This window comes from Peromyscus eremicus, chromosome 8b, assembly GCF_949786415.1.
Source record: "Peromyscus eremicus chromosome 8b, PerEre_H2_v1, whole genome shotgun sequence".
Taxonomy (NCBI): Eukaryota; Metazoa; Chordata; class Mammalia; order Rodentia; family Cricetidae; genus Peromyscus; species Peromyscus eremicus.
Window position 1 is genome coordinate 17,958,595 of NC_081424.1, and position 27,983 is coordinate 17,986,577.

At 40.9% G+C, this 27,983-nt stretch overlaps 2 protein-coding genes across 12 annotated transcripts in view; one reads left to right on the forward strand and one right to left on the reverse strand.

The window, feature by feature from the left end:
• Window positions 1-3,387: 3,387 nt before the first annotated feature.
• Zup1 (zinc finger containing ubiquitin peptidase 1) lies at window positions 3,388-27,817 on the reverse strand. Of its 3 annotated transcripts, XM_059272555.1 has the most exons (11): window positions 27,560-27,817; window positions 26,907-27,250; window positions 25,582-26,152; window positions 20,817-20,927; window positions 18,887-19,008; window positions 13,161-13,329; window positions 9,685-9,873; window positions 9,352-9,517; window positions 7,500-7,651; window positions 6,824-7,044; window positions 3,388-3,626 (listed from the first exon to the last, which is right to left on the reverse strand). In XM_059272555.1, the coding sequence occupies exons 2-11, from the start codon at window positions 26,910-26,912 to the stop codon at window positions 3,579-3,581; spliced, it is 1,755 nt and encodes a 584-aa protein (XP_059128538.1). In that variant the 5' UTR covers window positions 26,913-27,250; window positions 27,560-27,817; the 3' UTR covers window positions 3,388-3,578. The 3 variants fall into 3 exon arrangements, with proteins under 3 accessions (XP_059128538.1, XP_059128539.1, XP_059128537.1); XM_059272556.1 differs by lacking the exon at window positions 26,907-27,250 and having other exon boundaries at window positions 27,299-27,817; XM_059272554.1 differs by having other exon boundaries at window positions 26,907-27,817.
• Kpna5 (karyopherin subunit alpha 5) overlaps window positions 14,266-27,983 on the forward strand; it is a 70,626-nt gene continuing 56,908 nt past the window's right edge. For 3 of the 9 annotated variants that reach the window (XM_059272562.1, XM_059272564.1, XM_059272565.1), the window contains exon 1: window positions 14,266-14,518. The gene's annotated coding sequence lies outside the window, so the exon portion shown is untranslated. Of the gene's footprint in view, window positions 14,519-27,462; window positions 27,976-27,983 lie in introns of all 9 variants that reach the window. The other 6 variants (XM_059272563.1, XM_059272561.1, XM_059272566.1 and 3 more) reach the window with 3 other exon arrangements.

A 27,983-nucleotide genomic window follows, 5' to 3' on the forward strand; every position in this document is an offset into this window, starting at 1 on the left:
AAACAAATCTCTAACCATTAACCTAAAGCAAGTATTTAGCCTCTGCCAGAACTGGAGTATATATTCTTAAATCTGTAGCTACTTATGCTGGAGCCAATGGTACTGTGTGCGATTATTGTGCATGTGCATCTATCCTCTTTTTGGGTGAGTATTCACAATTCCAGAAACAGAGTAAAAGCTGTACAGTATTCCAATTTTAGAGCTTTTGTTTTCCTCAACTTCTCCATCAAACTTCTTGCTCATCATAAACTAGTTGGCAGGAAAAGAATTCAGAGATGAGAGGTAATGATATCCAGACACTTTAGACTTACATGCTCCCACTCTAAAACATTTTCATTCATTAAAAAGGAACTTGAAACTTTATTATGTGTGTGTTTTGCCTACATGTATGTAAATGCACTATGTGCATGCCTGATGCCCATCAAGGTCAGAGGAGAGCGTTGGATGCCTTGAAACTGGAGTTACAGGTGGTTATGAGACACCATATGAGTGCTGGGAATTGAACACAGGTCCTCTTGCAAGAGCAAAATGTGCTCTTAACCACTGAGCCAACTCTTCAGCCCCCAGCATTTTAAAATCTAAATGTACTAGACATCATGAGATTATGAATAAAATCTTAGCACTGCTCCTGAATTGCTTTTATTGAAGAGGGATTATAAAAAAGAAAATATAAAATTAATACAAATGTGGGGTCCCATAGATCAGTGCTTCTCAAACTCTATACTAAAGGACCAATTAAAAACAATTCTATGAGGAAGAGAACTGGCTGAGGATAAGAGCACTTCTCGCTCTTGTAGAGAACTACAGTTCAGTTCTCACAACTCACATTGGATAGCTAACAACCACCTGTAAGTTCAGCTCCAGCAGATTCGATACCTCTTGTAGCTTCCACAGGCTACACACACCCACAAATAAAAATAAATCCTTAAAAAATTATGAATTGGCAGGGTGGGTTTGGGGGTGTGTGGCACATGCCTTTAATCCCACACTCGGGAGGCAGAGCCAGGCAGATCTCTGTGAGTTGGAGGCTAGCCTGGTCTACAGGACGGGCACCAAAAACTACACAGAGAAACCCTGTCTCGAAAAAAAACAAACAAAATAAATAAATAATAATAATAATGAATCAATTGTGTTATGTTTAGAAAGCAATCAGCAATTCACACTTTTCTACCTCATAGAATGGGACTTTGGAGATCACTGGTCTACACTTTTGAGTGACACTGTGGTAAATCAGAAGGTGTGTCTACTCCACATTTGAGCAGATCTGAGGTACATAAGAGCCACCGCGTAGGCTGGGCGGTGGTGGCGCACACCTTTAATCCCAGCACTCGGGAGGCAGAGCCAGGCAGATCTCTAAGTTTGAGGCCAGCCTGGGCTACAAAGCGAGTTCCAGGAAAGGCGCAAAGCTACACACAGAAACCCTGTCTCGAAAAAGAAAAAACGGGGGGGGGGGGGGGAGGGCTACCACATAGACCGCTATGGTGAAGGGCTCCCAGCATTTTGGCAAGGGATTTGGGGGTAAATACAACTTCCAGTGAAAGGTGTGTGTGTGTGTGTGTGTGTGTGTGTGTGTGTGTTGGGGGGGGGTGTTGAACCTGCAGAGGCAAGCAGAGGCTGGCCAGTGTAGGAAGGCTGGTACCATGGCTCCAGGGATTGATCTGATAGGGGTGAGGGAACGAAGAAACGACAGACACACAAGAAAACTGGGCTCTCTGATAGAGAAAAACTCAGCAACCGGCAATCTCAGTGTCTTTATTGTTTACAGTTGAACATGAGGCAGGTTTTTTGCACACCGTCAGAGAAGGAGAAAGGTTACTGTATGCACCTGAACTAGGAGGCAGGTTTGACTAATCTTGGTAGGCACAGAAGTCTCTGTAAGGTTAACAGTCTTCAGACCATAAACATGGGATGGGGTTGAGAAGGCTGGAAGTTTGTGCCCTCACTGTTAATATTCACAGTCAGACCCGAGGAAGGCTTTGCCACCCCGCTGAGCTTCACCCGGGAAGGCTTAGCCATTCCAATGAGGCTAAGACACTGGTCCTTGATATGGGCATGGCCATGTCAACAATACACATTCACTCAGGACTTCACTGGCTTTCCTACAGGCTGGATTTTATAAAGGAGCAAGAAAGAGCATTGAACTAGGTCACACCAACACATGTAAAGGTTAGAACATTTTGGCTTCAGTGTTAAAGACAAATTATAGAGAATTAAGACAGGGAGACTCCTTCGGAGGCTGTAAGACTGAAAATTATGTAAAAACCTTCAAATAGGGTTTTGTGGTTTTTTCTTTTTCTTTCTTTCTTCCTTTTCTTTCTCTCTCTCTCTCTCTCTTTTTAAGTAGAAACCTTTTTAAATTGCTCAGTATTCATTCCTTCTGAGGACTTCTGTTCCACACCAATCAGATGTACTCTGTTTATAATCTGAAATTTGAGCATTATACAACTTCTAACTTGATTGTTCCTGCTTTAATAATTGACACCAAATTGTAGCCTCTACTTGATTGGGTTCCAAGCCACTTCTCTAAGTTACCGACAGATTCTGTGAGTTTCTAAGTCTTTCAATAATTCCCTTGTTTATTGGGCAGAGTAAGCAGATTCTCGTGTACATGCATACAAGGAATGTCTGACCAGAATCTCGAACTCATCCTACAGGACACATTAAACCAGAAGGCATTCCTCAGAGATGTAGGGTTAGTAGAAATATTTAACAAGAGAACCCTTGGTTTTAGAGCTGGCTATATATTAAGGTGATTACTACATTGAGGAGGGGCTCTCATTACATGGTAATAGAAGTGTTCCCCCACTTAAAAACAAAACAAAAAACCCAAAACCCAGCTCATCTGTTCAGTTTAGACTCAACTGGTAGATCCAGTTATTGAGTTGATTGGACCAGAAGAGTTCTGACCTAGTCAGTGATCAGTCATTTGATGGATTATCTGATGTCACTCTTGGAGAACATTGGAGGAAGCAGGTCACTGTGCTTGTGCTCCTGAGCATATAGCTTGTTCCTGGCCACTTCCTGTCTCTCCCTCTGCTTTCTGGCCACAGTGAGTCAGGGGCTCTGCTCTAGCAGCACCACCGCCAAAAGCCATGGTGTTCTGCCTCACCAGAGGCTCTCGTGTGCCTGTCACAGCAATGAAGTCTTGATGAACACAACCCTGGAAAATCCAGTATGGGCTCCATCTTGATATATTCTTGGACTAATCCCTGATCTCTTAGTGAGTCAGCTTCCTTCATGGGGCTAATAATAGTACTTGCCTCAAACAAATGTTTTAAAAGTAAACGTATTAATAGATGTTAAGTACTGAGAGTAACTCATACAAGTAATGGCCCATTTATATTAGCTTATAACCATAAAACAAGTTTCTGAGACATGGACAAGAAATCAAAACCAACAACACAAACCAGGTATTTTATTCAACTAATTACTAGACAATGAAGTACTAAGAAGTATAACTTAACAGGCATTTACAACTTAAATATTATAACAAGGACTTAAATGAAATCAAATTCTTCAACTATATCAGAGTTCTGTATCAGAAAAAAGATCAGTACAAAATCACCGAAATATTTCACTCAAGGAATCTTCTCCGCTGTAAACACTTGAGAAGCCTGTTTTCTGGCCTTGAAAAAGAATTGAGAAGAAAACAGCCTGTGAATTATAATCTAGAAATTAATTACATATGCTACATTATCATTCTTTTAATTTATTATTTTATCTGTGCACACGTGCATGCACACATGCACGGAGCTCAGAGCACACCTACAGAAGTCAGATCTCTTTATCCCAGGTGGACCCTGAGGTTAGAGTTTGTCAGGCTTGGCAGCAAGTACCTTTGACTGCCGAGCCATCTTGTCAACCCTGTAGTTTATCATTTTAATGCAGAAAATAAAACCTGGATTTTTTTCTTCAAGATAACAATGAAAAGTCCTAGTGGAAAATTATGGCCTAAAACTTAAAAAATGAGTACTACATATTTTAAAAGTCAAGTCATAAAGAAACTTCTAGATAGAGACAAAATAGAATGAAACAGAATGTTATGCACTGTGTTACGACTGTGTCAAATGTGAAAATGCTAGCCCACAAAGAAATATAGATGGGAGGAGGTGTGAGGAACACCAGGGGACCAAAGAAGAAACGAAAAGGAAGACAGAGCAATGAGCAAAGAACCTTTAAAAAACTTAGCTACTTCGTTAGCACCCTAACCATGTCTCTTCAAAAATCCTTTAATCTCACCACTCAGAAGGCAGAGGCAAGTGGATCTCTGTGAGTTCAAGGTAGGCCTGGTTTACATCGTGAGTTCCAGGACAGCAGAGCTACAGAGTGAGACTCTGTCTCAAAAGCAAAAACAACAACAACAACAACAAAATCCTTATTTATTATGAGTTAGTATTCCAGCCTTGGGGTGAGCAAGAGTCAGTTTTCTTTCAGGGTACGGCCCCTGGTAGGCTGACCATGTTCCAGTGGCTGGTCTCGTACCCAGGACTATATGAGCACAAAGTGGACTCTGTGTGTTTGGTGGAGGTGGATCTAGGAGGAGTTGGGGGAATAGAGGGAGGAAAACATGATCAAAATATATTATATACATATATATACAAATATACAAAATATATTATATAACTCTTACAGAGTTAGAAAAATATTAAAAGAAAATAGGAAATTTCATTCATTGTGCTGCTTCCAAATTTGGGTTACAAACTAAAGCATATTAAACTAAGCTAAACTTAACCAATTTGGTTAAATCAAATTCAAAGTAGTGGGATAACATAATAAAAAACTAAGAATGTAGTGAGGCAAATTAACACCCATCATCAAGATGTGAAAAGGAGCAAGGCATGGTATTAAATACCAATAATCCAGGAGGCTGAGGTAAGAAAATGAAGAGTTCACAGTTAACCTAGGCTACACAGTGAGTTCAAGACCAGCCTGGGCCACATGAAACCTTGTCTCAAAAGTTGGAAAAAAAATTTTTTAAGTGAAAATAGGGTGCTAGAAAACTGGCTCAGTGGTTGAGAATGCTGTTCTTACAGAAGATGTAAGCTCAGTTCCCAGCACCCACACATGGTGGTGTACACCTTTAATTTCAGCACTGGGAAGCAAAGGCAGGCCAGTCTCTGTGATTTCTGAGGACAGTCTGGTCTATACAATGAGTCCCAGGTCAGCCACCTGTCTCAAAAAAATTTTTTTTCTTTTGAAAAAAAAAAAAAAAAAAAAAAAAACCAGAACCACGAGTGGGTTGATGGGGTGGGAAGGAAGCAGAAAAGGTGGCGGCTGTGAGAATAATCAGAATGCCTTGTATACATGTATGAAATACCAAAAAGAAAAGAAAAATAATTTAGTAAAACTTAGTAAAAAGTATCAGAACTTGGGCTAGAGAGATAGATGGCTAGATCCCTGCAAGAGGCAACACAGAGCCGAGCACTGATGAACTGCCCACACTGCAGGTCTGACTTTACCACTCATTATAAGTGTCCTCATTTATAACATGGGAACGATAACCATTTACCTTACAGTGATGTCATGTACACTGATATATGTAAACGCTTAGGATGCTGATAATTCTTAAAGGCACAGCTACTGTCTAACAAGCCCTTAATCCCCAAGGAACAGAAAAAACATGTTTGGTATTCTAACAGCAACAGTGACCCACTTTCCAAAACTGGAAACAAAAAAGCCAGCTAAGATGTTGTTCCCCTGGAGCCCATGGCCACACCTGACCACCACTACACTCTCAAAAGTTACTTGCACTGGTAGGCAAGCATCAGGACACTTGAGAAGAATTAAAACGAACCCTAACTATCTGGCCAAGCTAGCAATAGGATTACAAAGGAGACTGCAATTGGGGAGTAGAGACACTGCAAAGAAATCTTCTAAAGCATAATTAAATGGAGTAACCCAGCAAGCAACCCTGGCATTTCTATTTCAAGGTGAGCTGAGATGAGCTAGCTCCTGTCTCAAACGTTACTCCTTTCCCTTGATCCTGCTTTTTCCCAAGTCCCTCTCAAGCCCTGTTTCGTCTTTAGAGGGAAACAAATGTGAGGTCCTTAAATAAGCACTCTTTCTAATTTTCTCATGAAATTTCCAGACCTCAGGCTGGAGCCGTGCTCGATGGTTATGAGGACAGTGTGCTCTTGTAGGAGGCCCAAATGAATTTCCCAGAACCCACATCCAGCAACTCACAACCACCTGTAACTCCAGTTCCATGGGATCTAATGCCCTCTTCTGGCTTCCCTGAGAGCTACACTCCATGTACAATCTCCCACACAGACATACACAAATACATGCAATTAAAAATAAAATAAAAAATAATATCTTTACAATCTGGGATCTTATGCATTTTCTAGGCTTGGTGTGCTATGATGTACCTGCAGCTCACAACCTCAATGAAGGTGTTCTAATGCCTAGAAATTCTTCAGTAATTTGGAATTCATCACATAACTTATAAAGGATAAAGGCAACAGTTATTCTAGAACTGAGTATAACCAGAAGATAAAAGGATAAAATATAGCTTCAGAATCAAAATTTAATAATCAATAAGACCACCTGAGTTAGGTTATAGATTGTTTTTAGAACACATTATTGCTAATGATCACTTACCTGACATCAAAAATTAAAATTATAAAATTAAATTTTTTATGAAGATGAGTTCAGCAACTAAATAACATTGAGGTATCATCTAAATTTAAAAATGGCCATTCCCAAAATTCAGTGATGTTACAAACATCTCATGAAATAGAATGAGTTGTGAGGAGATAAAAAGAGATAACGCTGATTTTAACTAAAAATTTTAAGCCACTTCATCCAATACTGAGATACTTACAACTTTCTCCTCTGGCGAAAGAACGCCCTCTACGGCTACTATCTGGTACTGCTTATGTTTTAGATTTCCCACAGATTTCCGCAGCTGCCTGAGACTACCAGCCTCTATGTCTTGTTTTAACAGTTTCTGCATTTCTCGGGAAGGACATCCAGGATCAAATATTAGTAAACACAATGTTCGGTTTTTTTTCTCTTCAATTCCAACAATTGTTCGACTGTGACCTAGTCAAAGTATAAGTAACAGTTAATATATTACATCTATTACTACACACACACACACACACACACACACACACACACACACTTGCAGTCTCTGTGTGGGCTCCTGTGTGTTCAGAACACACACACGCACGCACGCACGCACGCACGCACGCACGCACGCACGCACATTTGCACGTTTAAATAAGTGCAGTCTAGAAAGGCTCAACATGGTGACAGTTGGTAAAGACAGGAAGAAGGCAAGGGATGAATATGAGAACAGTGAACCAGAAAGACCACAGAAGTGCAAAGGCTCCAAGAACTGTGTTACCCAAGAACGTATTAGAACGACAAGCAGCTCTGACAATCGGTTACAACAGCCCCTCCCAGGCCGTCACCTCCACTATTACAATCCTGCCCTGCCCTTAAGCAAGTCACTCTCCTATCTTAAAAGTGACGTTTCTGTGTGATCTACTAACCCTGGTGCTGGAGATAGACAGGAGGTTTAGATGTACACACAACTTTTGGGTTCCCTTCCCGCTCTGAAGAATAATAGTTCAGTATCCACTCAAATAAGCGAGGGTGTGTACCCGAAGGACCAGTTGGCTTGTGAAAATCAATAATGCGGCACCTAAACAATTGACAAAGCAGATAATTTAGAGATAATTTCTGCATAAATGTAAATATCCTAACCAAAAAAAAAAAAAAAACTTAATCCAGAACAAATTTATGTATCCATTACTTCACTATGAAGAAAAAAGTAAACATAATTTTTACTCTTATTTAGAAAAACTATCATTTTGTGGGGAAAACAATTATTCCAATCCCCACTCATGTTAAGACTGATGAATGAGCTAAGTGTTACAGAGATTTCCTAACACGGAAAGTCTCCCTGCACAGCAAATGAAGGCCATGCTGGACTTTGAAAACCCACGTGCTAGAGTCTAGGACACAGTCACTTTCAGTCTACTGTCTCTACCCCTGACCATCAACTGGAGACCGACTTTGGAGCTGGTGAGATGATGGTTCCACGGGGAAAAGTGTTTGCTCTGCAAGCCTGGTGACCTGGTGACCTGCATCCCTGGAACCCACATCAGGGAGGAAGGAGAGGTCAACTCCACACATTTGTCTATAACCTCCACATGCACACTCCAACACACACAAAATAACAAAAACTCAGGAACTTAGAGAAATTGCTCAGTGCTTAAAAGCACATACTACTCTTGCAGAAGACCCACATCTGGTCACAACTGGCTGTTAACTCCAGCTCTTGGGGATCCAAAGGCACCTGCACTCATGTGCACATATACACAAGCAGGTATGTATACATATAACTTAATAGTAAAATAGCAATTTTTAAGGCTCATTAAAAAAGAAAACTGACTCCTAGCAAATTTTTTTATACCTAGCTAATTTATAACAGTGTAAACACAGAAATATATCAGTAGGTTTTTGTAATTTTTTTAAAAGAAAAAAAGAATCTGAATTCTGATTTTAATCCTCAGTCATTTCTTTACATTAAAAGCATTCTAAATACTTTCTAAAAATACATAAATAAATATAAAAATATTCTGAATACATTCAATTTTCTTCAGTTCCAGTTCCAGACAATACTGGTGAAGAGCATAGAAAAATGTGTGAGAGTTCACACCTTCATATCCATGTATCTCCTGCTTGGTCTCAGACTATGGTGGTATACTTCTTTTAAATGGAGTCATCTTGAATAAATGAGGTTGTTGAAGTAGGCTCACTTCTATGTTACTCAAAAAATATTTTATAAAGTGTAACTAAAAGCATTTAATAGCTTGATCATTTTAAGTCCCAGCATAAAGAAAGCATCCTTGTCTCTCACGGCAATGAAACCTCAAAAATATTCAGAACTGTTAATGGTTTCCACCATAGTTTGTATCTGAAATGTCCCCTGTAGGCTCCTGTCAGACTTGGTCCTCAGCTGGTAGTGCTATCTGGGAAGGTTGTGGAAACGGCAGGAGGTGGAGCCTTGCTGGAGGAAGTAGATCACTGGAGGTACACCCTGAACCTTTACAGCAGGTTCCCATTTCCTGTTGAAGCTCTGCTTCCTGACTGCCAATGCAATGTGACAGCCAGTCTACTTTCTGCTCTATGCCTTCCCCATCTTCCCACCACGATGGACTGTATCTTTTGAAACGTGAGCCAAAATAAAACCTTTCTCACTTAAGTCCCTTTGGTCAGCATATTTTATCACAGCATGGAAAAAATAGCCAAGGTACTTAATTTTAGTCAATACTAAATTTAATGCCGGTAATTTGCAAATGAATACAATAATATTAACTGGAGTTAGCGGGTACATACTTTACTCTCAGTGAGGTCAGAAGTGTATAAATCTCACATGCTCCAATCCAGGCCTTTGTTCCCTGTAATTTGTTGTTAAGTTGACAGGCTCCCTGAGGATCAAAACCTTCCTTCCACGCATCTTCAATCATGGACTGAATTTTTGGAATACAAGGAATTGACATACCTGAAATTACGTAAGCCAACAAGTCACAAGGCCAGGTACTAATATGCTGAACAATAATATCACGTAGTAACATATATTCCACTAAGAACCCACAAGAGTTTCTATGACACTTATTCATAATGCCCTCTGTATATTATAAACTCAGAGGATAACAGTACTTTACATACCTTTCAAGCAGTCACCATACACATCATTTTGTAGTAATGATGAAAGCAGCATCTGGAAATTTCTATAACCACAACCCCAACCTTTGTCCCCAAAAGATGAGTGAAAGTGATCCACCACTGCAGAGAGCCACACACACCTCACATCTGTGGCAGTGTTCTGATAATATCTATGGAGGGCTTCAATAATTCCTAAAATAGGAGAGATTTAGAATACTTAGGAAGATTCGTTATCACCATTACATGGCTGCTTACGTCTAACATCAGTCTCAAGCTCCACAGTAAAATCCTACCAACTCTACTTTAAATTCATCTTCTCACTGCTACAACCCTAGCTCATGTTCTCACTGTGCCCACAACCCAAGTTTTCTAACACTAAAATGGCACTCCCTGCATTGACTGAAGTTGTCTGCATCTTTAAGCTCTTCAATTGCAAAGCCTGGGACACAAAAGCACCCCCGCAGAATGAATACTCTTCCTGTCTTTCCATTTGTTACATGCACCACTGGAGCTTGTGAAGTCTTGTTAATCTGCTTCCACCTAAAGTATGTATCTCCTGAGAGGCTACAGCATCAGTACCAATCCTCAGCACATAAAGCTTATGCCAGGGTCCTCCATCTGACCTCCATTTTTTATTCTTCTTGACATAATTTTGTTTGTGACCTCACAATGAAATATCCTGCCATGAGTTTCAATTTAACTTCAGTATTGTACTTTGTATAGATAACAGGATAGTAAGTGCTAACCAAAGAGAGATAAATGGGACAATATCCCTAGAAATATGGCCCTAGACTAGAGTGCTAGAATTTGGTTAAGCAAGGTATTTGGACAAGTTTACATATGATTCTTTCTTTTAGAATATTCTTCTTCCATTTAGAATCCTAAAAAACCTATAAGGACCAAACATCATCTTCAAGTTACCTTCTTCTGACTCTTAAAAACAATCGGTGCATTTACTTTTTCATGACCCTATTTCTCTAGCCACACTTTGTCACAGCAGAACATTACAGTTCTTTGTGTATGTTTTGCCTCCTTTAAAAACTTAAAGCTAATGGGCAGCGATGTCTTTTCTGTGGTTCATGCTTTCTCATGGTTATGTGGCATGAAAAAAGAAAAGTCATTATATGTATTTTATTTGAATGGAATACATCGAAATATGTCTTTAAGGAGACAAGTTTAAAAACCAATAAATCAAAACAATCCTTTAACCAATAGCTGTAGCTATGCCCACTATCATGGAGAACAGGAATTAGATATCAATTTTAGAAAATGTATACTTAAACAAGACTCACATTCAAGACAAAGAAGAAGGAAAACGACTTGTGACTGAGTATTGAGTTTACACATGGAGAAAAAAATGATGAAGTGATATGGAACAGGTACTCTCAGAACAGAAAGATAAATGTTGGCTCAGATGAGATCAAGATTTAAGACAGTCCTTTAAGAATAAAAAGGGGAAAACCTAAAAGAATAAAGTAATATACGTTCAAGTATACTCTGGCATGCATATTACATATAAGACAGAAATACCTCATTTCCTGGTAACCTTTGTCTTATCAATGACATCATACAACCACAGTAAAGAAAAAAAAATTTTTTTTTCTTATAACAAGTATTTTTTATTCCTAAATTTCCTTAGATTTTTTTTTAAAAAGCTACCTTTTGTTAAATTATATTTTATTGTTAAATTTAACAAGGCTGTAAATATGTAAAGGGGTATTAAATAATGACTGCTCTAACAGACACTTGTATAATTAACAAATAAAAATCTCTGCCATGAGGCTGGAGAGATGGTTCAGCAGAAAAGGACATTTGCTACTCTTTTTTTTTTTTTTTTTTTTTTGGTTTTTTGAGACAGGGTTTCTCTGTGTAGCTTTGTGCCTTTCCTGAAACTCGCTTTGTAGACCAGGCTGGCCTCGAACTCACAGAAATCCGCCTGCCTCTGCCTCCAGTGCTGGGATTAAAGGCGTGTGCCACCACCGCCCGGGTGAATAGTGTAACATCTTGGGAAGCTACTGTGTCCAGTAGGCTAGGTATATACAAAATGCAATTTTAACTTATAATATTTTCAACTTGAAATGGATTTATCAATACATAATCTATCATAAACTGAAATGCTTCTCTAATTTTATGGGGTTTTTTCCCCCTTCAATGTGGCTCTAAGAGATGTAAAATTCTGTGGGTGGCTTACATTATGTTTTTGTAATGTGTTCAGACAACCAATAATTTAAGCTAACAGTTCAGTGACATGACTGCTTTGGAGTAACCAGGCAGTTTCTGACTGGATTAAAGGTGTATCTACATGAGCAAAGTCTGGTCTGGTGATGTTGTAACCACTGCCAAAAGCCCCCTGGGTAGGGAACTCAGCAGCCCTAGGAGGAAAGCAAGTTTTGCCAAACTGACATGCTATGCTATTGACCTGTCTTCTAAATGTTTATATTTACATCCATAGATTAGTGTTTGGTAGTGGGTGTCAGTAACTAGGCAAAGAACTGAGGGTGAAAAAGTGACTATTTCCTCTTCAGTCCTAGATGGGATATCTACATCAACCCCTCCAAGGCTCAGCGAACATCAAGGAAGGGGGATTGAGAAACAGAAGAGCTGTCTCCCAGGCACAGAGGAGAGAGGTGCTCACAAGGACCCACCCTTCTCTGAGGATTTACAGACATTAACCCATTGCTAGCTGGGAGCTCGTAAGGCCCCTCCCCTCCCTCAGATCTATAGGAAGCTGATGGTTACTGGGGGTTGGAGAGTGGTAAAACACACATCTTTTCCCTGACCCATGCTGGTAAATAACCCTTCATCTATGCTCTTATACGTAACCCTTACCCAGAACCAAATAACTCTAAACAAACAAAAAAAAAACACATGGCTGGGCGGTGGTGGCGCACGCCTTTAGTCCCAGCACTCGGGAGGCAGAGCCAGGCAGATCTCTGTGAGTTCGAGGACAGCCTGGGCTACCAAGTGAGTTCCAGGAAAGGCACAAAGCTACACAGAGAAACCCTGTCTCGAAAAACCAAAAAAAAACCACATGGAAGCAGATATGGGAGGGGGTCAAGGGGTCGTGGTGGACACAGGCTGGGAAAGGAATAAAGGGACCAACAGGAGCAGGAGGACAAAAGAGGGTAATGGGGTGGTGGGGAATGTCACCAAAATATATTACATACCTGTATGAAAATATTATAGTGAAACGTATTACATATAATTAATATATGCTAATAAAAATATTTTTTCAAAACCCTATAGGTCCATTCCCCATTGCTGGTAGTTAACACAATAGAAACTAAATTATTTTAAGTGACTTATTTACTATAAAAATAGAAGTTTAGTTTTAAACTTTTTGGAAAAAAAACGTGTGAACATACAATCTCACCTGAAACTATATAAATAAACTGTTGACTGAAAATTCAGCAAACTCGAGTGACAGATGCAGTGGTGGATGCAATATGAAACTGCAGCTTGGAGTTTTAAGCACTCACCCGAAGTTTTTGTTTTTCCGTCATCAATACCAACAGCTATCGATTCCATCATGTCGGCTTTTCTGCTATGAAATTCAGAGGGATGCATTCTTCCCCTGCTGACTTCTCTCTCCATATGCCACAGCTGCTGTTGTCTGTAACCTCCAGAGTTATCCAAACCATACTGCCGCTATTGAACAGAAAAGCAAATAACTTAGTTTTGTGCCCCCTGTACTTCAACCAAATGGAAACTTACAACTGTTTTTTTAATTTTTGGAAATGTACATTGAAATAGTCTGGTTTATGAATTTTTTTCATACAAGTAACTGTAAAGATTTTTATAAAAATTAAACCATACATCCATAACTTAATAATTAGATATTTCTCTGTAAGCTTTTGTAGCTCTTATAAATAATTAGTTGCTTTCCTGGTAGTATAGGAATGAAAGACCCATCTTTCTGCTAAAGGTCTTGTGAAAGGCAAAACTGTAAAGATACAGTTGGTAAAGGGACCAACACTAATTCACAGAGTCCCATTTTACCCACAGATCACTCAATCATGCTACAGAGTAAATGGCTGTGTTTGTGCAAAATGAACTGAGACTCAAACATATAAACTGCCTTTATGGATAAGCTTCCTGAGGTCCAAACAACTTACAAAGTTACACCTGTGTCACGGTTAATCTTTGATTATCAGGGTTGAAGGGACTTAAATTCACTATAGAAGCACTTTAGGGCATGTCTGTGAGTCTGTCTAGATTGAGCTAATAGAGACAGGAAACCCACCCTGAACATGACACCATCCCTTGTAATTCACAGACTGAATAAAAAGGATCAAGATGTTCGACCATCTGTCCCTGCGTCCTGGCTGTGAATGTCACGTGACCAGCAGCCACACCTTCCTCAGCCTGTTCATAGAAACCCTCCTTCCCTAAGGTGCTTTTCGTCAGTTATTTGAGCAAAGCACCAAGTGAGGTGTAGGAAAGCTGAAGGAGTGGGCGTCTGCTGGAGTAAACAACCACAGAGGTCTCAGGCCTCCGGAACCTGTCTGAGGGGGACTGTGGAAGAGTTTGGAACTTCAGGCTCAAAAAGCCCTAGAATACTGGAAGCAGGGCGTAAGGGGCCATTCTGATAGAATGGGAAGACCAGAATGCCAGGAAAAATGTAGAGTGGAGGGAGGACTGGCTCAGGTGGTTTCGGAGGCAGACTGGGCTAGAAGCCATTCAGGCTATCTTCTGGCAAAGAATTCAGCTTCCTCCTGCTTGTGTGCTAAGAACTTCACTCAAGTTGAAGGAGTCATGAACCGGTATGACAAGACAGCATTCAGACTGCATCATGATTACAGCTTATCCCTTATGTAGGTCTACTGTAGAGCACAAGGTAGAACAGAGCGCTGGAAAAATGAAGTGGTAAGGAAAAGTGTTAGCTCAAAGTTACAGACAAAACAGGTATGAAAGCAGCTGCAGGGTGAGATAGCTCCGTGGGTGAAGACATTTGCTTCTGAAACCTGATTATCTAAAACCTCACACCCAATGTTGGAGAGAACCAACTCTCAGAAGTTTTCCTCTAACTTCCACATGCTTGCCATGGCATGTGTACACTCATACCCACAAATAACTTATTTTTTTAAGCAGCAGTTAATTGTTGTGGTGATCTAAATGAGAATGGTCCCATAGGCTCTACGTCTGAAGACTTGGTCCCCAGTTAGTGGAACCGTTTGGGAAGGATGAGGAGGTGTAGTCTTGTTGGAGTAGGTATGGCTTTGTTGAAGGAAGTGTGTCACTTGGGGTACACTTTCAGGTTTCAAAAGTCTATGGCAGGCCCAGGCTCTCCCTCTGCCTGCTGCCTGCTGATCTAGGTGAATTCCCAGCTCCTACTCTTAGTCTTCCTGCCTCTGCCATACTCCCCACTACGATAATGGCCTAACCCTCTGACACTGTAAACAAGACCCCACTTAGATGCTTTCTTTTATAAGAGTTGCCTTGGTATGGTGTCTCTTCACAGCAATACAGTAGTAACTAAGAAAACTGTTACAGAGACAAGCACATTAAGAGAGAAATGTGCCCTGAGACAACAGGAAAGATTCTTTACTTTTATCCACTAAAGGCTCTATCTAATGAAAAGAAAAGCAATTCATTCCAAAGGAGAGGGCCTAAACTAAGAATGCCACTGAAGGGTTCCCTAATCAAAAACCATCATATAGGAAAGTGTTTTCCCATGGTTGACACTCAAGGTCAAATGCAACTATGGTCCAAGGGGCCAGGCTCCATCCCAAGAAAGTAACAGAATTTGAGTGTTGTCGAAGTGGTGCTGATTTTGCAGGCATGAATGATACGAGACTCACTGGGTCTTGCACCATGGGTCTAGAGAGCCATTGAGGCCATGAGTGTGTGGCGGGGTCCTCCCACAGCAGTCACAGCAAGGAGGCCCTAAGAGGTCAGTGAGTAAAGCTGTGAGGGTAAAGCATAAGTTGTAATAGGATCCTAGGATGCTGGTGATGACAGAGCCACAGGACATCTACTGAGGAAAGCTGTAGGCAGAGTGAAATGGTCCAAAAGAAAGGCTCTTTGTGTTAGAGGCAGCAGAGCGAGAGAGGCAGGACTACCCAGGCCTCTGGAGCCCAGTGATTCCATCACAAGGCCCAGATGCCTAACATGAAGCTGCAGGATTTGGTGCTTGGTCTGCTGGGCTGTGTTTTGCTTTGGGCTGATATTTCTTTTGCTATGTCCCCATTCTTCTTTTATGGAGTCAGAACATCTATTCTCTACCATCATATGGTAGAGGCATGAAACTTGTTTTGTAATATTAGAGAGGCTTACAGTTCAGAGACTGTGTGAGCCTCACAAAAGACTCTGTGCTTTGACTTTTGAACAGTACTGTATTAGAGACTATGCAATCTTCTGCAGTAAAAACAAATGCACTGTACATTATGAGATAGCATGAAACTTTTTTTTTTTTTAAATTGTAATGTTATAGGAATTTCCAGTTAAGACAGTGCCTGAAGCCTGGCAGTGGTGGCACACGCTTTTAATCCCAGCACTCAGGAGGCAGAGGCAGGTGGATCTCTGTGAGTTCTAGGCCAGCCTGGTCTACAGAGCGAGATCCCATCCAGGACAGGCTCCAAGTCTATACAGAGAAACCCTGTCTCAAAAAAAAAAAAAAAAAAAAAAGGAAAAAAAAGGAAAAAAAGACAGTGCCTCCTGAGTGTGCTAAGAGACTCCATACTTACACTTTCAAACAGTCCTGACACTATTAAAGACTATGGGGACTTTTGAGGTTGGACTGATGGATAGTCACAGGAGACAAGTGGTGAAAAACTATGGTTTAAAAATGATGTGTTTGGGTGTCAAGTTGACAAATGGCAGAGTTGCAGTGTTTTGACTGTCAACTTGAGGAGATTTAGAATCAGCAGGAAGAGCTGCTGGAATGACCCAGTGTGTAAAAGTGTTTACCATGCCAGGCTGATGACCTGAATTAGATCTCTGAAACCCATAGTAGAGGGAGAGAACTGATTCCCAAGGGTGTTCTCTGATTTCCACGTGTGCTTTATGGCATTGGGCACAGGAACACACACACACACACACACACAAACAAAAATCACCATGAAAGCAACCCCAGGGAATGAATGTGAGAGAGCTTATAGATTTGGTTAACTGAAGTGGGAAACCCATTTTGAATGTGTACTGCACCATCATCCAGACTGAACACGAAGGACAAAGTGAACTGAGACCTGTAACCATTTTCTTGCTTCCTTGACTGTGGATGCAGTGTGAGCACCCATTCCTCCTGCCATGTCTTCCTGCTCTAACAGACTGCATCCCCCCCAACTGTAAGGCTCCCTCCTTTATGCTGCTGCTTGTCAGGCATCTGATCACAGCAACAAGTAACTAACACAGTAACAAAACTCCTTAAACGTTAGGGACTTCCTTACTGCTGATACTCAAAAGGCATTGTACCCAAACAACAGGCCATGTTTTAAATACCTGTGTCCCAGACCAAGGTGCTGTTTGGGGAGGTTGTGGACGTGTGGGAAGTTGTGCTTCCCTGGCAAAAGGAGGCCGGCAAGAAGCAGGCTCGGTTCCTGTCACATCTGGTCCACCGTCACGTGAATGGCCTTTCCATGTGTTTCCCACCATGACAGTCGGAAACTGTGAGTCCAGATTAGTCATCCCTCCCTTAAGTTGTTAATGTAGACAACCATGGCTGCGGTGCTGTAGAACTAGTGTGTACGGCAAGAAAAAGACTTAGAAAAAAACAATTCTTCTCATTCACCTGAATTCTGATATGAAAAGCAGTTTGCAAATAAATGAAGAACTAGTGCACTGTGAGGTGGTAAAAATCCTAAGTTATAAATGAATAACTAATGAATTGTGAGGTGGTAAAAACCCTAAGTTAGATCTTCCAAAACTCATTTCAAGGAAAAATAGTCATGAGTAAGATGTCTGAGAGAAAAAAAAAAAAAAAAAAAGGCTTTCAGATTTCAGATGTATGTAAATCTGGGAACATTTTCAGATCTATTCACTCACAAACCGTTTATATTTATACTAGTCTATTAACACATACAAATGGCATTTAAAAACTCCACAAGCATTATCAGTACAAATAGCCATAGTCCACAAATTAGAAATGAAAAAGAAGAAACATGCATTAAAATTTTTAATGCATTAAAAATCCTCAGATGCTGCAAGTTTAATCCAATAGCTACTACACCCACTAAGGAAAATATGCCCTCAAACATCATGAAACACCAATCTCTGAACATTCATTAAATAAAAATGTCTGAAATTATGAGCTGCCATGTGGGTGCTGGGAACCAAACCTGGGTCCTCTAGAACAGTAGCCAGTGCTCTTAACCTCTGGGCCATCTCTCCAATCCAGAAATTGTGATCTTTAAGGGAATTTAAGACTAAGGAGAGATACACAATAATTTTAAGTAAACAGACAGGCAAGTTCTTAGTACACTATCACGATCTGCCCCTCATTTGCATAGTTTTACATGAACATTTTTCTACCTAATCTTTGTCTAATCTGGGGCAAATCACTAAACTCTTTATTTTGATTCTTCATTTAAACACAGGAAAGAAAGAAAAAAGAAAACAACAAACCCCTGTGTGTTTTCTGTGAACATTTTCACATATTTTATCTGAAATGATTATTCTAGTATCTGAACAGATGGTACACTGCTTTGTTTTGTTTGGGGGATTTTTTGGTAATGGGTCCCAGGCTGGCCTCAAACTCAAGAGGTTCATTCATGTTCCTCTGTCTCCCTAACGCTGGGACTAAAGGCATGTGCCACATAGTGAAGAATGGCTACATCTTATTTATTTATTTATCTTTTAAATTTATTTTGTGTGTGTGTGTGTGTATGTATGTGTGTGACTGTGAAGGTAAGAAGAAGAAATGGGATCACCTGGAGCTAGAATTATAAGCAGTTATAATTCTACATCTCTTATAACTGTCCTCTGCCGAAGCAGCAAGCACTCCTAACTGCTAAGCCATCTCTCCTGCTTTGGAGAATAGCTACTTTTAAGTGCCCACCCCCACCCCCCCACCCCCGCCTCAACAAACTATAAAGTACACAGATAAAAGCAGTTTTTACATAACATGGACAGGCTAGGTAGAACTCTTTTTGGCTGTGAATCTTATCTGTTAATGGTGGAGCCGTATCTCCAGATACAGGTTGCCATCTCAAAAGCTCACTTGGGAAATAAGAACTCTACTCAGTAAAGCTGTTACTAGTCTTTGTACCTGCAGCTTCTGGAACTCTTCCCTTTCCTGTCTTGAGTCTTCAGATTTCCTCTTCCTGTCTTCCTCTTGCTGAAGCTGGTGAGCTAATTCTCGGTCACTAGAACACTGGACTGTGTCCATGCCTGTTAGAGAGTAACAACCAATATTCACTTAGCGCTCAGGCGGTAACAAGCTCTTCTCATTAACTAACTGAGTTGATCTTCCTGACAACATTAGGAAGTATTATCTGCTGAGAAAAAAAAAAGTTGAAAGGTTAAGTGACACTTTTCATTGATGCCTCTGAATACAACTAATGGAGATTCATTTTTTAAAGAAATTATAAAGAAAGAAGAAAGTAATAAAGAATTGCAAACTATATATTCACTACCTCCAACTATTTCATTATAGTTTTACCCAAACAAGATGAATAATTTTACAGCATAATGACTTGTTTACTCTCTCCCAGTAAAACTCAGATTCTTTTCTCAGTAGCTTCAACATAGTATCTTGTTTCTTAGATTCCTTTATTTTTTCAGGGTTCTCCAGTAAAACAGGACTGAGGGTAAGACAGAAACACCACACACAGGCATACAGACACAGAAACATACACACACACACACACACACACAGAGCCAGAGTGAGACAGAGAGAACATCACTAAACATCATGAGTTATGAGGGCATTGGGTCACATGAAGATACTAGTAAAAAGTTCCTGATAGCCAGAGACAGAGAAGTCAGTAGTGAGATTCAGACCAAGAAGTTGGAAATGCCAGAACCAGTTTGGAAAGGACAGAGAACCCAGTCTGAGGTCCATGGTTCAAGATTTCTTGTAGGGGTGCTCACAAGAGTCCCAGAGTCAAAGGACACACATGAACACATACACAATTTAAAAGAGAACATAAGACAAATTTTGTGAAGTCATTATTAAACAGATAAGTAATTTTAGATGCCAGGCAACCAACTGAACACACATATCAAAACTTTTAGGTTACTGTTGTGTAACAGTTTCCTTGAGATTGAAACATTTCATCATGCAGGGTAGCTCTTTAAGGAAAATAGCGGCAGGAAGTGCCTGAAACTGACCAGATTTGCTAGGCCCCTCCCTGCCAGAGTAAGCAACAAAAGCGGAGGGTCCCCCTCAGATAGAAGGGAGCCAAGCTGCAAAGACTCAGTGAGCGGAGCACAGGTGTAAATAAGACTCAGACCAGACCAGCAGCCTGAAAAAGCAGAACCCAGCTGAGCTGTCTAGGAGAGGGTTAGACCCACTGAATCTCTTGGAAAGGGCACTCTCTAACCTGGTGAGCTGCCTGCAGGCTGTGTGCAGTGTGCTCCAGCTTTTGTGAGCTATCCCACATGACAGGGTGGGCCTTGGGGATGCAGCTGTCTTTCAGTCATTTCTGCTCTTATAAGTAACTCCTCACCCATCCTCATGTTGAGTAACTGCAATAAACTCACTGACCCGCCAACGTTGGTAGTATCACTACCTTAGTCTGTCATAGACAGATTCCCTTTTTTTCTGTCTTCCCCAGAAAAGTTTTGTCACACAATAGCTACAAGACTCACATAAATTCATGTAGTTTTTAAAAATTGGCAGCTTCTTAGTTCAAAAATTTTGCTGGCTAAATGCTAACTTCATTACTTCAAACCATCAAGAATGGCCTCACCTTGTCAATAAAAACTTCAAAATGACAAATGATTTAAAAAGCATTATCTTAAATGGTGAACCCTCTACATGTCAAGTAAAACCTTGGTTTGAATGTTGTCTCCACAGTTCATCCTTTACAACTTTTCTGTAAAACATCTTCAGGGAAAGCAGTGCAGCTACATAAGAATTATGTAAAGAACAGATCCACTTTTAAACAGTATGGCTTTTTTCACTGTATCGTTAACCTAACAGAAATGTGTATTCTAGGAAGTAGAAATTAAAATACTTTTAGACATAAACATACCTTGTTGAAAGCTGCTTTCTTCTAAATGCAAGTCCACATGTTCCTGGAGAATATGGTAATTTGTACAGACGAGTCCACACATGGGACAGTCATAGAATGGTTGATGGCAGTCTGGATTAGAGACACAGATAGGCTCATTTAATTTGTAGATCTTTCAAACTTTTCATCCCACACCAAGGACTATTTACAATCTCACAACTTTATCCGATGAGTAAAATGTTTTTGTAGTTAGCATTAAACATGTCACCAGGCATAGTGGTGCACACTTTTAATCATGGCACTAAGGAGGCAGAGGCAATCAGACTTCTGTACGTTAAAGCCAGGCTGGCCCACACATCAATTTCCAGGCCTGCCAAGGCTATACAGTGAGACCCTGCCTCAATAAACAAACAAACAAACCAAACATATCAAAGACTTTCTAACCTTATTGTAAAAACAAAAGCTCTTTATAGTTGTATTTAAAAACTACTTTTCTGGGGGCCAGTGAGATGGGTCAGTAGATAAAGGTGCTAGCCACCAAGCCTGATGACCTGAGCTTGGTATCTGGGACCCACATGGTGAACTAACTTCTAAATGTCATCCCTTGACCTCCACACATGTGCTATGGCAAAATACAAGATACACAAACTAAAGATATGCTATTTTGAAATTAATATTTGTATTAATTTTAGAATATTGTTTGAACACTGGTGGTGCTTATGTCAGCGTTGGGTGAGTATACTGGATGGTGACAGCTAATCTGTAAGACTTGGATTTTTGGTTGTGAAACAGAGCATACAGGGATGAGTATGGCACAATGGGTTAAATAATGAAGTAAGTGCTTATCTGGTTCTAGAGACAAAATGAGAGATTGATAACAGTACAGAGCTCTCTTACTACTCTATAATAAGAAAATAATAAACATTCACATCTGTGGTTGAAATAAGCAAAACCAAAACCAAGTGGGTATGAATCTGGAGGGTTTGGGTGCTAACTTCCCAGTATTCACCATGAAAACTGGTCAGTTACTGATCTCAGGTGTCCAGCCCAAAGCTCAGCACAGAAGTCATCCTGCCTACTTGGGAACAGGAAATTAAAGAGATGACTCCAACAGGCCAGGACAGACAGAACTATCATAGCAAGACTAAAGCCTAGCTCTAACAGGTGGAGAAGAGGGGCTCAGAATTATAGTCCTACACAGAGAGAAAGCAGTGAGCAATTTATACACATAGGATCCGGTCTGACATGGAAGCAAAACTGCCATGATGAAGGGAACACACAGCTTCTTCAATGGGGACGGATAATATTATAGGAAACTTTCATAATAGACTAAAATATTAATTTTAAAACACAGGTACTTGGGAAGCTGAGGCAGGAGACTCAGATTTCAGTACCAGCTTGAGCTATACAGTCACATTGTATTTCTAAATTAATTTTTTTTTTTTTTTTTTTTTTTTTGGTTTTTCAAGACAGGGTTTCTCTGTGTAGCTTTGTGCCTTTCCTGGATCTCGCTCTGTAGACCAGGCTGGCCTTGAACTCACAAAGATCCGCCTGCCTCTGCCTCCCAAGTGCTGGGATTAAAGGCGTGTGCCACCACCGCCCAGCTTCTAAATTAATTTAATCAAAGTAAAAAGCAAGAAAGCTAATCATATCTACTAAATATAACAGTGTGGGTGTGCTTTTACTTAGCAATTGCAGCTTTAGGAATTTATTTTAAAAAATAAATTACAAAAATACCAATAAGTATAAGTACATGTTGAGAACACATATTATTGCTCAAAATGTAATTTAACGTACCGCACACAAACACATGTACACAAATGCACACACACACACAAGCAAGCCCACACAACAAAACCCAAAAATCTACAAACTGAAGAAATCCTCTTAGGATTTCTAATGCTGTTTCTGGCCTCAGACTCAGACCTGCCTCTGCCTCCCAAGTGCTGGGATTAAAGGTACACACCACCACCTGGCAATCATCAGCATCTTAACATTAACTCCTGCCTCATTCACGGATGTCTGTACCAGTGGTTCTCAGACTGTGGGTCAGGACCCCCTTGGGGGTTGCATTATCAAATATCCTGTGTATCATATATTTACATTTTGGCTCATAACAGTAGCAAAATTACAGTTATGAAGTAGCAAACAAAATAATTTTATGGTTGGCAGTCACCACAACATGAGGAACTATATTAAAGAGTTAGGAAGGTTTGCCACCAGAAGTCTTCGTCTCGTGGGTCAGCCATCACCATTCATGGACTCCTGGAAGGCTGACATAGCACCAACACTAGCAATGACTCAATTCTAATCAGCCAGCATCTGGGTCTTAGCAGTCTTTAACCACTGGCACTCTTTTCAACTGCGCTGACGCAAGCTATCAACTTTCTCATTCCCACCTCCTCCTGCCTCAAGCCACAGAAGTCATAGCATGCCACCAGCCGGCCAGCTGTTCTGCCGCCCCAAGTGTTCTCTGGATAGTCACTTCATTTCTTGTATTAACCGGTTATTAATGAGAATAGTGGGCCTTGTTCTCTAACAAAAGGGCTTTCTATTTCATGGTCCTATGTTGTTCAAATCTTCAATGGTCTTTAAATAAAAAACCCGGAGACAGATATTGGGGTGAAAGCTGAAAAATCAGAGAAGCAGAGCAAGCCACAGCCAACCTCACCTCATCAACTCCTCAGCTGATCCTGTTTCCAGGAATCCTCAGACTGAAAGCCTCTGAGTCCTCACTCGAAAGGGTCTCAGATGAACTGCTTTAGTTCCTGTTTCCTTTCGCCTTATATACCTTTCTCTGCCCTGCCGCTACTTCCTGGGATTAAAGGCGAGTGTGCTTCCCAGTACTGTGATTAAAGGCATGTGTGCTTCCCAGTACTGTGATTAAAGATGTGTGCCACCACTGCCTGGCTCTGTTTCCAGTGTGGCCTTGAACTCAAGAGATCCAGACGGAGCTCTGCCTCTCAAGTGACGGGATTAAGGGTGTGTGCCACCTCTGTCTGGCCTCTATGTCTAATCTAGTGGCTGGCTCTGTCCTCTGATCCTCAGGCAAGTTTATTAGGGTACACAATATATCACCACAGTCCTAGAAGTAGAAAACGCGTCTCCTCCGCTCCCTTTCAAACCAGTGTTTTTTCCTTCTTCAAAAGCTGCACCACTTTACTAGTCTGTTTCCAGACTATAGAACTATAAACTTTCAGTAGCTAATCTTTTCTTAAATAATAAATACTTAGTTTCACTTTCTGAAAATGTCAGCCCTAGACGAGTATCTTGCCCTCCCTCTTAACTTCAGTATGAACAGGAGTGGGCCCTGATCTTCACCCAGACTAATCTTTTCCTTTACTCCAGTTTAGCTCCACAACAGCATAACTGACATCCTCGTTATCAACACGGCCAGTATCTGCTAACATCTGAAGTCTTCTCAGATGTCCCTCTTCTACTTACCTCTCCTTCTACCTCACCACTCTGACTTCCTCTGTTCTACTAATGACAACGGGACTCTTTCTCACTCACAGTCACACTTCCTAGGTGAGAATCAGCGCACCGACACATTGACAATGTGTCTATAAATTTGCAAAAGTAAATTAAATAAAAGAGCACGAACAGTGAAGAAAGTGAGAAGTCTCTGTGGAGGGATATAAGTGATAACCCGGATTAATGTGGAAATGGACTACGACTTAACGTCAAACAACAGTTCAACATAGTTTGCGTGCAATTTAATAAAATGGTCCTAAAAATTAAGCAAATAAGTAATGAAGGGTTGGAGAGATGCCTCAGCAGTTAAGAGTACTTGTTGCTCTTCCAAAGACCAGAAGTCAGTCCCCAGCAACCACATTGGGGAGCTCAAAACCAGTTATAACTCTAGTTCCCTCTTCTGGACTCCAGAGGTACCTGCACATGGACACAAAGACACACACAGACACACAGACACACACACACACACACACTCATAACCCTAGTTCCCTCTTCTGGACTCCATAGGCACCTGCACATGGACACACAGACACACAGACACAGACACAGACACACACAATCAATAATAAAAATCTTTAAAGTGAGAATGCCTAAGGAAATAATGAAAAGAACTGTCCTCTCTGATATTAATTACAGGTTACAAAATGATAGTTATTAAAGTAGCAGAGTAGTAAGGAATAGCTAAGTAAATAGGAGCTGGAAGACTAGAAATGGACTCATACAGATATAATAACTTAAAAATTATTATGAATCAATATAGGAAAATTTTAGATTCCGAACTCTCACATTATACACTAGTACACGCAACATACACATAATTCAAATGAAATAAAAGTGTGAGAAATAAGAATATAAGTGCAAGCCGGGCGGTGGTGGCGCACGCCTTTAATCCCAGCACTCGGGAGGCAGAGCCAGGCGGATCTCTGTGAGTTCGAGGCCAGCCTGGGTGCAAAGCTACACAGAGAAACCCTGTCTTGAAAAACCAAAACCAAAAACAAACAAACAAACAAAAAAGAATATAAGTGCATACCTTTATTATCTCAGAGTGAAAAAATACCACTGTAGGAAACAGATGGAAAGCAAACACATCTAAAATGTAAATCCTGCAAAAATTAAAGGGTAAGCCATAGGGGTGGACAACAGCTTAAGTTAAGGATTACTACTGAGAATATATTTTCAAAGCAACTGAATAAGATATGTCAGAAATTGAATCTTAAAAGCACATTTGTAACAGTGAACAAGCCAACTTGATACCACAGATTAAAGTGAGACTATTGTTTTTATAACAATTTAAATAAGTTGAACACTTTACCTTCTAATGGCGCCTCTAAGAGACTGGCATGCTTTGTCTTTACATGCATCTCCATATCTTGACTACGCCCCTCTATTTTTCCACAAAATGGACATTCGGGGAGACTGTACGTTGTCCCGTAAATTGGTCCTTGTACCACAGACAATCCAGACTGCTTCTCTGGGCTTTTCGGGTACTTTCTAGATTCGGTTATGTTCTCTGTATGAAAAGCTTCATGTTTTAAAATCCCATCTCTAGGAAGGCTTTGAGGTGAATATTTTGGAAAATTGGACGCACAGGCTGAATGAATACTTGAATTGACTTCCATTGCACTCTGCAGGGTGGTATTCTTACTGTCTGGATTTTCATACTGTCTTGCATTTAGCTTCTCAAAGTTTCTGTCTGGTGTATTTTGCTCAAAATGAGCAGTTTCAATATGAAAACACATTTCATCGTAGTTTACACCTGACAACTTGCAAAACGGACATATAACTTCGTTTTCCATGTGAACAACGAGGTGAGCCTTCATATCTGGTTCGGAGGTCACTGTTTCTCCACATATGTCACAGGAGAGCATGGCAGGGGCATGCACCTAGACATGAAACAAAGTCGTAAGTCTGACAGTGAGAGTTGAAGAAAAGCATATTTCATAAAATGATTTGGGACTCTTGGAGTGTTTGGAGCTGTATTTAGCTTTGGCAAAGAATACTTATCATTCCTTAAATGTACACAGTTATTTATAAGTCTCAACCAAAACCTCACTACAGGTTAAGTATCTCTGATCCAAAAATCCAAACTCCAAGTGCTCCAAAATCCAAAAATTCTGAGCTCTGACACGACATCACAAGTGGATCTAGACCTGATCTCATGTGAGGGATGACAGTCAAAACACAGGCATGCTGAAAATATAAATATACATGTATAAATATACATGGAAACACAAGATATACATGACACATTCGTAAATTTTGTGTTTAGCCTTGTGTTTCCAAAAATTTTAGGAAAAGGATATTTATTCAACCTGTGCCTGAATTTCAAGATATCAAAGGTAATAGTAAAATTCAAAAAATGAATAAAACATTTCAATAGGGCATGGTGATGCACACACGCCTTTAATCCCAGCACTCCCAAGGCAGAGGCAGGTGGACCTCCGTTCTTAGAGACCAGCCTGGTCTACACAGTGAGTTCCAAACCAGTCAGTGTTGCATAGTGAGACTCCATCTCACACAACGAAAACTCAAAGTGTTTGGTCCAAGAAGTAGTAAAAAAGTACATTTATTTATTAGTTGTCCATGCAAGATAAAGTTAAAAGAAAACAACAGTCTACTACTGATCAACATACTTACTTGCATGCAGTATTATGAGGGTAAATGCACCTTAGTAACATTTCAGAGCTTTACATATGGCAAACTGAACACTACAGCTACCGTTTTTTACATGTATCACTTTGCATACATGGAAACCCTGGATCAGACAGGTCACGAAAGCCAGAAAGTAACGGAAGGCAAACACATACTGCAGAGTCCAAAGGCAAAAGCTGAAAGGCTGTGGGAAAACAGCACTTACTCCAGAATCTAGCAAACTGGGTTACAGACGCTGGTTTCATTATGTTAGCTAACAGCTCATTCCTCTGAAGTCCTCTGAAGTCCAACACGTCCCGAGACTTTAGATTTGATGGGCTAATGGAATGCTGACTACTTATAGGAAGGTGTTTTAAAAAGAGCCAAACCAAACAAACCTTTTCAAGCAACCACACCACTTTCCTAGCCAGACGATCACCTAGCTGTCAAGTATTTAATCCCAGAAAAGAAAAAGGAGGACAATTATCCCCTTCATCTAAATTCAGCTTTACAAAATCTCTCTACATTTTTTTTTTTTTCTCTTTTTCTCGTTTCTCTCCAGACAAGGAAAATAATTGTCTGATTCGAGAAGGAAGTCGGTTCTCTTGGCACCCAGTTTCGTTTCTTACACAGGCTGGGGCACGGCAGATAAAGGATACGCTGGGAGCGAGACAGGCCCAGGCTGGCGGAGGGCTAGCCTGGGTACTCCGGTGGCGAAGGCGGTCAGGCCCGAATCTGACAAAGTTCTGCGCCAACGTCCCACCGGGCTCCGGGAACCGGATCTGCGGCTACCCAGGGCGGGCCTGTGGACTGGGACCCGCGGCTGCAGCGCCGCCCCTCCCCGCCGCCGGAGCCACCACTGCCCGGCGCCGCGGCCCGCACAGCCCGCCCCAGCGAGCGCCGCGGGCCCGGCCTCCCGGGACTCCGCCCCACCGCGAACCGAGAGGGACCCCGGGCCTGCGACGGCCCTCCGCAGTGCCGCACGCACAACAGCCCTTCCTCAGTCGCCGGGAAGGAGATCCCAGCATGCCCCTCTCCAGATCCGTCGGAGCGGTGATGCATTCTGGGACCTGCGGTGAGGGT